This window comes from Quercus suber, unplaced genomic scaffold, assembly GCF_002906115.3.
Source record: "Quercus suber isolate HL8 unplaced genomic scaffold, Cork oak 2.0 scaffold_43, whole genome shotgun sequence".
In the NCBI taxonomy this organism is placed as follows: domain Eukaryota; kingdom Viridiplantae; phylum Streptophyta; class Magnoliopsida; order Fagales; family Fagaceae; genus Quercus; species Quercus suber.
Window position 1 is genome coordinate 260,124 of NW_027069508.1, and position 11,925 is coordinate 272,048.

Consider the following 11,925-nt stretch of genomic DNA (forward strand, 5'->3'; position numbering starts at 1 on the left):
ATAGGTCCCCCCCCCCCCCCCCCCACCCCCCTTTTAAGGCACATAAATTTTCTTTGTTTTTTGCTTTCCTAACTTGTTTATAACTAAACAAAATAACATGCTAAATACAAGAGTTGATCTAGTTTAAACTATAATTTTTTATGCACGCAATATACATTACCAAATTAAGGTTAGGATACCAAAATAAAAGTTTTTACTATAATAACAGTTATGCCCAAAAGAATACATTCCAAATATCTAGAATGTTATAATATAAAGTTCCAACTTTGATATATATCAACATTTGAAAACTTTAAAATATATTGAGTAGAACAAAAAAAACGCATCAGCTACATATTTCCTAATGCGGATCCCCCTGATGATAAGTTTACAGCAACTAGAGAATGGTCATCCACATCATCACCATCTTGAAATATAATAAACCACAACAATAAGTTCATTTACAACAATGTTACTAAAGAATAACACAATAAGACTAATCCATTACCACTTGAATTCAGGAATTGTCCAACTCCATCAACATATTCTTGGGAATTCCTCTTTTGTCCATCAAACTCTTATCCATTGCTATAATAATATAAGCTTAATATTGCACCACATTAGCTAGCTAAATATTATGAAGTATTCTATAGTGTTAGAAATAATGGCTACATGAGAAAACTTATCTTTTCTACCAATTTATTTATTTAATTTTTTTTTTTTTGACAATTACTAATTTGTCATATTGCATTAAAATGAAGTTGTCAGTTTTAAGATTAACAAACGTTATTTTAAGAACAGTTAGAATCGTCAAACCTTGTAAAAAATAAAATAAAATCTATTACCAATTGTGTTATCTCTCTTCAATCTCACGTTTAATTAGAATGCAATTTACATCTATATTTTAGTACTAATTTAATAGTGAAACCCACAATTGTAAAACAGTGAAACACACAGCTTTAACCAAAAAAAAAAACCTCACAATCAACTAACAGTGAAACAATATATACACATAATCCAACCAAACTTCAACCAAATCAAAACTAAAAAATCACAAATTTAACTAAAATATATACACTAATTTAACTACAAAATAGAAAAGAGAGGGAGAGAGACTTACCTAGCTTTGGGTAGAAACTGAGGTTTTGGGTAGTATTTTTGAATTGAGATTTTGGAGGAGAGGGGGTCAGATTTGAGTAAGAAAGAGGAGGAGGGAAGTGGGTAAGGGAAGTGGCATGGTGGTGGGGAAAGGGGGACTAAAAGGGTGCAGAGGAGAGGGGTGAAAGGGAAGGAGAAGGGGAAGGGGGGGGGGGGGAAGAAGAAGACCCACCATGTCGTTTTCGATAGCCATAGCATGGATGGTAGTCGGTGGCGGCGTGGACAATGGAGATCAGTGGTGGGATGAGAGAGAGAGAGAGAGGAAAGGGTTGGATGCCAAAAATTATGTTAAAAAAAATGGAAAGCTAAAAAAGAAGTGGGGATTGAAATTTTTAAGTCTAAATAGGTTAAACCTATCGTGGTGAAAATTTGACCTATTGCAGTGGTTTCAAACTGCTGTAATAGGCATTTACTATATCAAAACCTATTGCGTGGTTTTAAAAACTGTCGTAATAGGTCTATAAAAAATTTGAAGAAAAGTCTCAACTTAATGAGCTATTATGGAGGTTTTAAAATTGCCTATAGTGGATGCCTAACGCCCTCCTATCCCCATATCTAAACTCCAAACACGTGCTCTAGTAAAATAGTAGTCTTTTCATGAAAGGGCACTATATTCATAGTTCCTAGAACTAAACTAGGCAATGACTCCATTTACACCCTCTACCATGGTCCACCCTAAGTCAAGGTGTACTTCCCAACGAAAGACGAGGTGATAACCCACGTCGTGGGCACTTGTGCCCATAAGCGGGGGTTGGAAACCGTCGTAATAATTCAACCTGTTGTGGTTGTTTCCTAAAGCACCACAGTACGCTACCTATAGTGGCAGTTTTAAAGCGTCGGATTTAAACTACCGTAATAAGTCAACTATTGTGGTAGTTACTAAAAGTGCCATAGTAGGTCACCTATAGTGGCAGTTCTCAAAATCAGGGGGGGGGGGGGGAACACTACTATAAAACCAATTTTTTGTGGTAGAATTTTGTATCGAGCATCATCTTCAACGTCATATTGAAGAACATTAAATGCTTAAAGTGATCAAGCTGTTGCAAGAACCTACTTGAATCAAGGTGTGTGGTTACATGAGCGAGTTATGCTATAGGTAGCAATTTACGGTCAATATATTCTTATATTGTAAACTTGCATTCTATTTAGTGAATTAGTATGTTGGGTTATGATTGATAAACCCCTCCAAGGTTTTCTTATTGGAATTTTTCTTTGTAATCTTATTACGTGTGTTCTTTATTTTTTGGTGCATTTAACATTTGTGATATGGTTGTGCTTATTGCTTACAAAACTAGAATGCATTAAATAACTTATTTAAATAATCAAGTTAATGAATTTGGATTAAAAAGAATCAACTGGAATCTAGGTTTTCCTAACATTTTTACTTACTAAAAAAAAAAAAAAAAAAGTAAATAGCAATTATTTTCACATTAATCCAAAACGACCCTCACACTCATTGTAGACAACCACCGTATACCCATGGTATATACAGTGCAATAATTTCTTGAGACATTGTTCAAACTGTCTGAAATTCAAATATCTAAGTATGGTAGGTGTTTGTGAAAATGTTCAACCAATAAGTTTAGTAGTAAAAGTAAGCAAAAAGAATGTCACTATCCTTCTCTGCCTCCATTGACAATTACGTTCACATATGAGAGTTTTGAAATAAGGCTTCTCATTTTGTAAACTATTGTGTAACTTTGTGCATATGCACGAGTACAATTAAAAATAGTCACAATTACATGGTTCAAATTTTAAATTTTTTTGAAAAGATGTTCAAATTATACATGGTATTAGTTTACACTTTTTTTAGACTATATATTCATTTCTAAAATATATAGCTTATAAAAATGCAAAAATTAGGTACAATACTTAGGTTTTATTCTTTAGGTTCTCCTCCTAAAATTCAGCTACGTAGTTGTACTTAACTAAAAATACACTTCCATCAATGAGAAAAAAATCACTTGACAGAATTTTAAGAGAGGAACTGTGGGGCCAAAAATCGGGTAGCCTTGGCCCACTCCGAGCCAGGCCCAAATGGCCCACGCCGAGGATGCATGATGGGTCCGAGGATGACCCTGTCCTCGGGAGTCCGAGACCTCGGAAGAACACTAGGACCACCCTACCAAAGGACTCCTGGAATATTTGAGGAGGAGAGGACCCAGTGCCACACGTTGGCAATAAAAGTACGAAGAAGGGGCAAGCCCTGGGCGAACTGTCACATCGGCATTGAATACGCTCACCTAACCCTTCTGGCCGCATTAATGGGATGTAACCCCTTGACAGAACAACATCGATTAGGGTGAACCACTGGAGCATGGATATGGCCTCTGATGGGACAGACGGTCAGGAGGGAGACCAATAGATGATCAACAGGAGCAGGAAGAGAGGGATATATAAGAAATGTGAGCAAAATGTAAAGGAAAGAAGAAGAAAAAGAAGAAGGGGAAGAAAAATCTCCTCGGCCACGGGCCGAGGAGCATCCCCAGTTGTAAACTGTTCTTAGTATTTTTCAATAAAAGGAAAGTAGTTCATGCTTCATGCAGGCCGGCGAGCGCCTAAACCTTCGATCCACTCTCTACAAATTGATTGTTCTGGGTTCGTTGGGCCTTTAACCCATATGCTTTGGGCTTGGGCAACAAAAACAGACCCTACAGGAACCTAAGAAACAATACCTAAATTTTTTCTATTCTAATATATATATATATATATATGATTTATAATTTAATTTGATTTTGACTATTTCAAGGTTTTTGCACACAAAAATTAAAATATTAGATGGACATGTAGCGAAAAATTGAACTCTAATTGAAATCCAATTTAGAATCTATTGGATTTGGACTCTTTAATTTTTACACTCAATAATTTACTTAGTACAAAAATAAAAAATTAGATGAGATGTGTGGCCTAAAATTGAAAATTCAATTAAAATCTAATGATTTTCTTTGAATTTTGACTTTTAATATATATATATATATATATGGTTGGGACAGTTTTGTGTGATAGGCCCACCATTAATATCACTTTTTTCATTTATTAAAAATCACCTACCACGTCAATACTCTGTAAAAAAAATTGTAAAATAACTTTTATCTCTACAAAAATTAAAAATTAGATAAGATACGTGGCCTAAAATTGAAAATCCAATTGAAATCTAATTGGATTTTTTCTAAGTTTTAAGTTTTAATATATATATATATATATAATTGTGATAGTTTTGTGTGATAGGCCTACCATTAATATCATTTTTTTTCATTTATTAAAAATCACTCACCACATCAATACTTTGTAAAAAAAAAAATAGTAAAATAACTTCTATCTCTACAAAAATTATAAATTAGATGAAATACATGGCCTAAAATTGAAAATCTAATTGAAATCTAATTGGATTTTCTCTAAATTTTAACTTTTAATATATGTATATATATATATATATATAGTTGGGAGTTGGGACAGCTTTGTGTGATAGACCCACCATTAATATCATTTTTTTATTTATTAAAAATCATTTACCACATCAATACTTTGTAAAAAAAATTATAAAATAACTTGTATCACTAGCATTATTATGAAATAATAATGAACCAGAGCTTCCTGGAAAACGTGGCAAAGTTAAAAAGGATATATATATATATATATATATTTTAGCCCACAAACGCCGATCAGCGTGGGATTGTTGCTTCTTGTTCTAGATGCTTTCTTGTTTTATTAGGAGATTGATTGAAACTTGAAAGGAAATGCCGCTACTGTTACGCGTTTTGAACTTTTGGTTAACGGCTAGCTTCTATAGGAAGCGTAGACTTATTATAATATAGTATACTAGGATTCTAGAACGAGGTCGTCTCTCCAGGGATTAGGATCCGGTACAATATTATATTGTACCAGGTTGCAATTCACCCTAATTTTTTACAATTTTATTTTAATTTTTTACTTTTTTTAATTTTTACTTTTTACATTTTTTAATATTTTTTCTTAATTTTTTTGAATCAATAACTAAAATTGAAAGTTACTTTTTGTAACTATTAATCTCAACTATTCATAAAAATTGTATAAGATCTTAATCTATCTTCCAGATTTATATACCACAATATACTGCACATTTTGGAGGCCTTCTAGGACACTTGGTTGAGAGAGAGAGAGAGAAACCCATGTAAGCAATTTTTATATTAATTATTTTTTCAGTATGACCATTTATTGACATAAAATTTGGGGCATCTTTTAGCAGTCACAAGAAATGGCCTAACCAAAGAGTCGACCCTTATTAAACTCATATCTTCGTCATCATCGAGCTTAATGGAGGCCTTGTCCTTGTCCAATGATCTTCTTCGGTATTAATTGCAAGCGAGGATGGCAATGGTGAGGTCATTGGCAATGGTGAGATGTTTTCGCCACGATGGTTGATGAAGATTGACCACAACAAGGATCCCTAACCTCGGTGTTTGACGTTGACAATGAGAACGCCATTTCTATACTGGGGATTTTGACTCAGATCTTGGTGGCCTCAAGTGGTGTTAATTAATGGTGACTTGAGCATGCCAATAGTGTCAAGGTTTGGAAAGGGAGTGATGAGAGAGAGTGAAACACACACATAACCCACAAGGGATAAAGGAGAACTGGCACAAAGGGGGAGTGAACAAGAGTAAAAAGGAGAGAGGATGAGAAATTTGGGAGAATAAAAAAAAGAACCAATAATAAATATTTAAATGAAATTAAGAATAAAAAAAAGAACCAATAATAAATATTTAAATGAAATTAAGAAACGATAAAGACTCAGTTTGGATAGCACGGTTAGTTACTCAAAGTTGTGTTGCGTTTTCTGCTTTTTTTTTTTTTTTTTCTTCAGCCGGATTTGTTGACTTTTGTGAGAAAAAAACACTGTGTATGTACTGTGCGTGTACTATTTATGCACTGTTCATACACTGTTTACACATTAAAAATATTAAAAGTGGGTCCTACAGTACTATTCATATATTTAAAAAATTATTTTGCTACAGTGTTTTCAGCAACAATCAGTTTTTAGCAACTTTCAGCAACAATAAGTGCTATCCAAACAGACCCTTTGACATGGCTGAGTTTTTTATTTTATTTTTTGAAGTGGATAGCTTACAAAAAAGAGCGGACTTTTAACTTTTAGTTAAATTTTGGGTGAAAATTTAGGGATGCTCAAGGAGCTCTGACTAACACTCAATTAGGCTGCACTATTATTAAATTTAGGGTGAAATTCATCACGAGAGATTAGCATGTTGTTGAATACTCTGCTACTCCTAATTATTTTCCAAATTTGTCAAATCTGGTTTGTTTTTATTGGTGGTATCTTAATCTGGGAGAATAGTACTTAATGCATAAATCATTCCATAGAAAAAATATATATATATATATATATATCTCATATAGTAAATCGTGATCAATACAAGTATTCCACAAAATGATAATAATTATAAGAAGAAAAAATTACAAATCCGTCAAAAAGAATAGAATTAAAAGAGATGAAGCAAAACAGCTTTATGTTCACTCGCAAATCATAGATTGGATCGCCTTTGATGACAAATTGATAGTCATGGAGCAGTTCATTTCGGCAGATTTCTTCTTCTTCATCACAAACATCAATTCCACTTTCCCACTAAGCTTGGCCTGGCTGTTCAGAGTTAACACCCCAGCACCTAACTCACTTCCAAGACCAGTAGTGCTTGACAGGGCATTTGAATTCACATTAACTGTGACAGTAACTTTTTTTGTCGAGCGGAGCCCAGCCTTACCTTTAGGTATAGTGACTTGCCCTATTGTCACACCCTGGTACATGAACGTGGCAATGGTGCTATCATATTTGTAAGGACCAAAGTTTGTATTCTTAATTCCAACTTGGGTTGTGAAGCTTAAGTCAAAGGAAGGTGATACTTGGGTTCCAGTGTTGAAGTTCTGGAACGTGATATTAGTACCCAACCTGACCTTAGGGGTCTTAACACGCATCACAGTGAGTGCAAATACCAAGATGACAATGGTCTGAAACACAGCAAAAGCAGCAATATATATGGCCAACTTGATCCTTTTCTTTCGCCTGAGCTCATCTGATGTCAAAGTGCCATACTCAACCATTTTCTTCTCTAGGAACAGCAAATGCAAAAGCTTTTTTCTATTTCTTTATGCTAGTTCCTTCTCTGAAAGGTGTTAATTGGGATGCTTGGAGTAGTTTGTAGAAATGGAAGCAGAGTGGGTGCTTATATATCGATACAAGGCTCGAACAATTTTTCTGATGGAGTGAATTAATAATGAAACTAGAGCTTACTGTGTGTGGTAACTATTAGAGAAGCCATCAAACGCGAATGATCAGAGTCAGCTTGAGATTTTTGACGTGTATAATCTAGAAAGCCTCTCGTTTTAGGAAGACTGGCGGACTGTGTTTTGAATGAAAATGCTGTAATTCGTTTTGCTTAAGGACTTTTGAAGTTTTGGGGCCTCATTCTTTAGGAGTATTTTATTACTAATGTATAGTATATATTTTAATATATAAAAAAGGAGATTATTTTATTAAGCTTAGAGGAAAACGTAGACTTTTTGTCGCCATATTCTTTGGGTACCATGTGGGAAATCAAATGATACTCTTCAACAACAATAATAATAATAATAAATAAATAAAAGCCTCAGACCGTCCTAGTTCATGAATTTCGACACAAGCAAGTTCATTATCAACTTGCATTTCAGTCAACCATTAAAGATCTTCATCATTGGCTTCAACAAAAAACACGAGCCAAATGTGAAAAATAATAATAACAATATAGTCTCAAAACTTGCCATGACATCATTCTTACTTTTTTTTTTTGAGACAAACATCATTCTTACTTAATTATGATTGAATATAGTTTTTTTTCTAGGGAAAAATATGATTCAATATAGTCATAAAGCTTAGACTGAAGGTTAATAAATCATGGGTAGAACTGTAGGTTTAATTATAATTTAAAATAAAGATTAGGAGTATTTCTTTTAATTTTTGTATAGCGTAAACATAGAAAGTTCAACAATTTATTTATTTTTATGATCGCATTGTAATGTTAACACTAAACAATATTGTGATAGGCATGACATGAGGGACCAAGAAAGCCGTTCAAAAGTCTCTCTTCTCTCATTTTTCTTTTCTTCTCATCCTTTTTTGCTTCAAGTCTCTCAAGGATGAGGTTTCATTAGGTTCCTAGGAATAACACTGTTATTCTTAGGTTTGTTGGGTTCTTTTCGGGGGTTTGGGAAACAGTTCTGAGTTTGTGTGAGGATGGATGATCTGGCTCAATCATGGAATCGGCTTACTCTTTCAGATAAAGAGGGACCGGGCTATTTACTTGATGGAGATAGCTGTGAGACTTTCTCCATTGCTGCAAAGTTTCTGACTAAGCGAGCCATTGGCATAGATGTTATTGCTAAGACTTTTACTCCACTGTGGAGAGCCAGAGACGGTTTCAAGATGCAGAGTTTCGGAGACCACAAAGTTCTTTTCACTTTTGAGAAGAAGGAAGATGTCTAAAGAATTTTAGATGGAGAACCATGGAGTTTTGACAAACACCTGGTGATAATGAGTCGATATGAGAATGTGTCACCGTTGCAAGATATAAAGTTTGAGAAAACTAAGCTATGGGTTCAAATTCATGGACTCCCAATTAAATATATGACAACTGAAGCGGCGAAGAAAATTGGTAGTGTATTGGGGGAGGTTTTTGCGCCGTCTGACCCAAAGGTTTTTGATGGTGGTCACTTCATTCGTATTCGGGCTTCAATTGATCTTTCTATGCCTTTGTGCCGTGGAAGATTGATATCTATTGGGGAAGGTGGAAAGCAGGTGTGGGTCTCCTTTAAGTATGAGAGGTTGCCAAACCTATGCTACTGGTGCGGACGACTTACACACGATGACAGAGATTGTGAGTTATGGATTGACAGTGAGGGCACACTTACTACAGAGCAACGTGAGTTTGGACCATACTTGAGAGCTCCACCGTTCGTTGTTGCAAGGAAAAGCTCAATTGTGGTTCCTGGTTTCTATGCCGCAAAAAAGAAAGTGAGTTCAGGAGTATCGGAAGGTGGAGATTCAGGCTGGAACCCAGTTTCTGGAGGAGGAAGAACACCGGAGCTGTCAAAGGAAGTAACAGACAGCAATGAAGAAAGCATTAATGTCAGGCATAATTCCTCTTTAAACCGTAATGATGGTGAGGGAGTTATTAGGGAAGATACGGTTGATAATAGGAATCCTAACGGGACAATGACTAAGGAAATAAAGTTTCCTAGTGAAACTGAAACTCCTTTGGAAGCTAATAATGACGAGATTTGCCTGGCTCAATTATTTGGGGCGGCTAAAATAGTGGGATCAGGTTTGACAGCTCCCAAAAACCCTAAAGCACGTGACAAGTTAAGTGGTAAACCACAACCAAACAAATCACGCGCTACTACTAAGGATAGGGCGCAAAAAAACCAGCAAGCCGTGCAATCCCTATCTGGACTCGCAGAGATAGACACCAGCATAAGGAAAAAACGGCAAAGAATTTTCAACTCCATGGAAAAAAGAGAGAAGCAGATTCAGCAGTGGACAACTTTGGTTTGTCTGCAAAAAGGTTTCAGATGGATTGCAGTGAAGACAACACACCTTGTGGAGTAGCGGGAGCTGAGGGTCAGCCCCGCCAGGAGCAATGAGTTGTTTAGCATGGAACTGTCGTGGGCTTGGGAACCTGCGGACAGGGAGAGAGCTCGTCGAAATCATACGGGCAAAAGATCCTGCTGTAGTGTTTTTAGCCGAGACACTTACAGATGATGCAAGGCTAGAGGTTACTCAAAGAAGTATTGGTTTTGATCATAGATGGGTCGTTCCAAGAGTGGGAAGGAGTGGTGGATTAGTTCTTTATTGGAAAGATTCGATAAACTTAACAGTGGAAGATTCAGATAAATACTATATTGATGCAGTGATCGATAAAAATTCGGAGAATGAATGGAGATTAACTAGTTTTTATGGGGAACCCGATACAGCTAGGAGACATGAAGCATGGGATAAGCTTAGGGCTTTAAACTCGCAGCCAGAGAAGCCGTGGCTTTGTTATGGGGATTTTAATGAAATTATCAGACAAGATGAGAAACTAGGAGGTTCAAGGAGGCCTTATAATCAGATGCAGCAGTTTAGGGAGGTGATTGATGAATGTGGTTTTATGGACATGGTATTTGAAGGTCCAAAATACACTTGGAGCAAGCACTTTGAAAACAGAAATTCAATTTGGGAGAGGCTTGATAGATGCTTGGTCACTAATAGTTGGTTCATGAAGTTTGGGGGTTCAAAAGTGTACCATTTAAATTGCACATCATCTGATCATGTTCCAATCCTCATCTCTCTTTCGGGTTTGATTCCACCTATTCGGAAAAAACTTTTTCGTTTCGAACAAATGTGGCTATCAAACCCGGGTTGTGAGGAGGTGGTTTGTGTGGCTTGGGATAGTAGGAGTGGTGTTGGGAATGAGGGTAATATTTTGAGTAAGGTGGAGAAGTGTGGGAAAGAGTTGGGTAATTGGGAAAAAAATGTTTTTGGTAATGTAAGGATGGAGATGAATCGTTTAAAAAAAGCCTTAGCTGGAGAGGAGAGGGTAGCCATGGTTAGTGGAAACAATATTCGGGTAAGATAGATTAAAAAAGAGATAGAGGTGATGCAGGAAAGGGAAGCAACAATGTGGGCTCAACGATCGAGAGTTCTGTGGGCAAATGAAGGTGACAAAAATACTAAATATTTCCATAGTTGTGCCTCAAAGAGATTAAGGAAAAATTCAATGGAAGGAATTAGAGATGAGGAGGGGGTGTGGAGAACTAGTCAAGAGGAGATGGGTGAAGTTATGGTCAACTATTACAAAACTCTCTTTGCCTCAACGGAGGGTAATGTTTCCACAAACATGTTAGATTGTGTGCCTACAATGATAGATGAGGAGATGAATGCAAGTCTATGCCATGAGTTTGAAGCATGTGAAGTAGCCATTGCCTTGCAACAAATGGCACCCCTCAAAGCACCTAGACCGGATGGTATGCCGCCGCTCTTTTATCAACATTTTTGGAGCACGGTAAATCATGATGTCACTTCCTCCATTTTGTCTTGGTTAAACTCAGGTACCATACCAACTCCCCTAAATCATACTTTTATTACACTTGTCCCAAAAACAAACTCTCCTGAATATGCTCACCAATTTCGCCCCATTAGCCTATGTAATGTGCTTTACAAAATATATTCCAAAGTCCTTGCAAACCGCCTTAAAAAATTACTCCCTTCCATTATCACAGAACACCAATCTGCCTTCACTAAGGATAGATTAATTTCAGACAACATTTTGGTGGCTTTCGAGACCTTACATAGTATGCAGAATTATAAGGGAGGTTCCTGTGGATATATGGCTTTAAAATTGGATATGAGTAAGGCGTATGACCGGGTGGAGTGGTATTATTTAGAGGAGATAATGAGGAAGATGGGTTTTAGAGAGAGGTGGATAACTCTTGTAATGAGTTGTGTGAAAACAGTTTCATATTCTGTTTTGGTAAACGGAGAACCATGTGGGATGATTTTCCCTACAAGGGGGATTAGGCAGGGAGATCCACTTTCCCCTTTCCTTTTCCTCCTTTGTACGGAAGGGTTGAATGGTTTAATTAAAAAAGCAGATTTACAAGGTGACATCCATGGTTACTCCCTTTGTAGGAGAGGCCTAAAACTAACGCATCTGCTTTTTGCAGATGATAGTCTTATTTTTTGCAGGGCAACTTTGGAGGAGTGCAATAAGGTGATGGACATAC

General features: G+C 36.3%; 2 protein-coding genes and 1 non-coding gene across 3 annotated transcripts; 1 reads left to right on the plus strand and 2 right to left on the minus strand.

Annotated features, from left to right (window-relative positions):
• Positions 1-6,527: 6,527 nt before the first annotated feature.
• Positions 6,528-7,559, minus strand: LOC136066700 (late embryogenesis abundant protein At1g64065-like). The gene has a single exon (XM_065771426.1). It carries the CDS (start codon positions 7,228-7,230, stop codon positions 6,646-6,648), a length of 585 nt encoding a protein of 194 aa, XP_065627498.1. The 5' UTR covers positions 7,231-7,559; the 3' UTR covers positions 6,528-6,645.
• Positions 7,560-7,772: 213 nt separating this feature from the next.
• On the minus strand, positions 7,773-7,864 carry LOC112035341 (small nucleolar RNA snoR20a). Its single transcript, XR_002885485.1, has one exon. It is a non-coding gene; the product is annotated as a small nucleolar RNA snoR20a (small nucleolar RNA).
• Positions 7,865-9,800: 1,936 nt separating this feature from the next.
• Positions 9,801-10,778, plus strand: LOC112035340 (uncharacterized). Its single transcript, XM_024068169.1, has one exon. It carries the CDS (start codon positions 9,801-9,803, stop codon positions 10,776-10,778), a length of 978 nt encoding a protein of 325 aa, XP_023923937.1.
• The last annotated feature ends 1,147 nt before the right edge of the window (positions 10,779-11,925 follow it).

Coding starts and splice junctions, on each gene's coding strand:
- LOC136066700 (XM_065771426.1), bottom strand. CDS start 7,230: ATGGTTGAGTATGGCACTTTGACATCAGATGAGCTCAGGCGAAAGAAA.
- LOC112035340 (XM_024068169.1), top strand. CDS start 9,801: ATGAGTTGTTTAGCATGGAACTGTCGTGGGCTTGGGAACCTGCGGACA.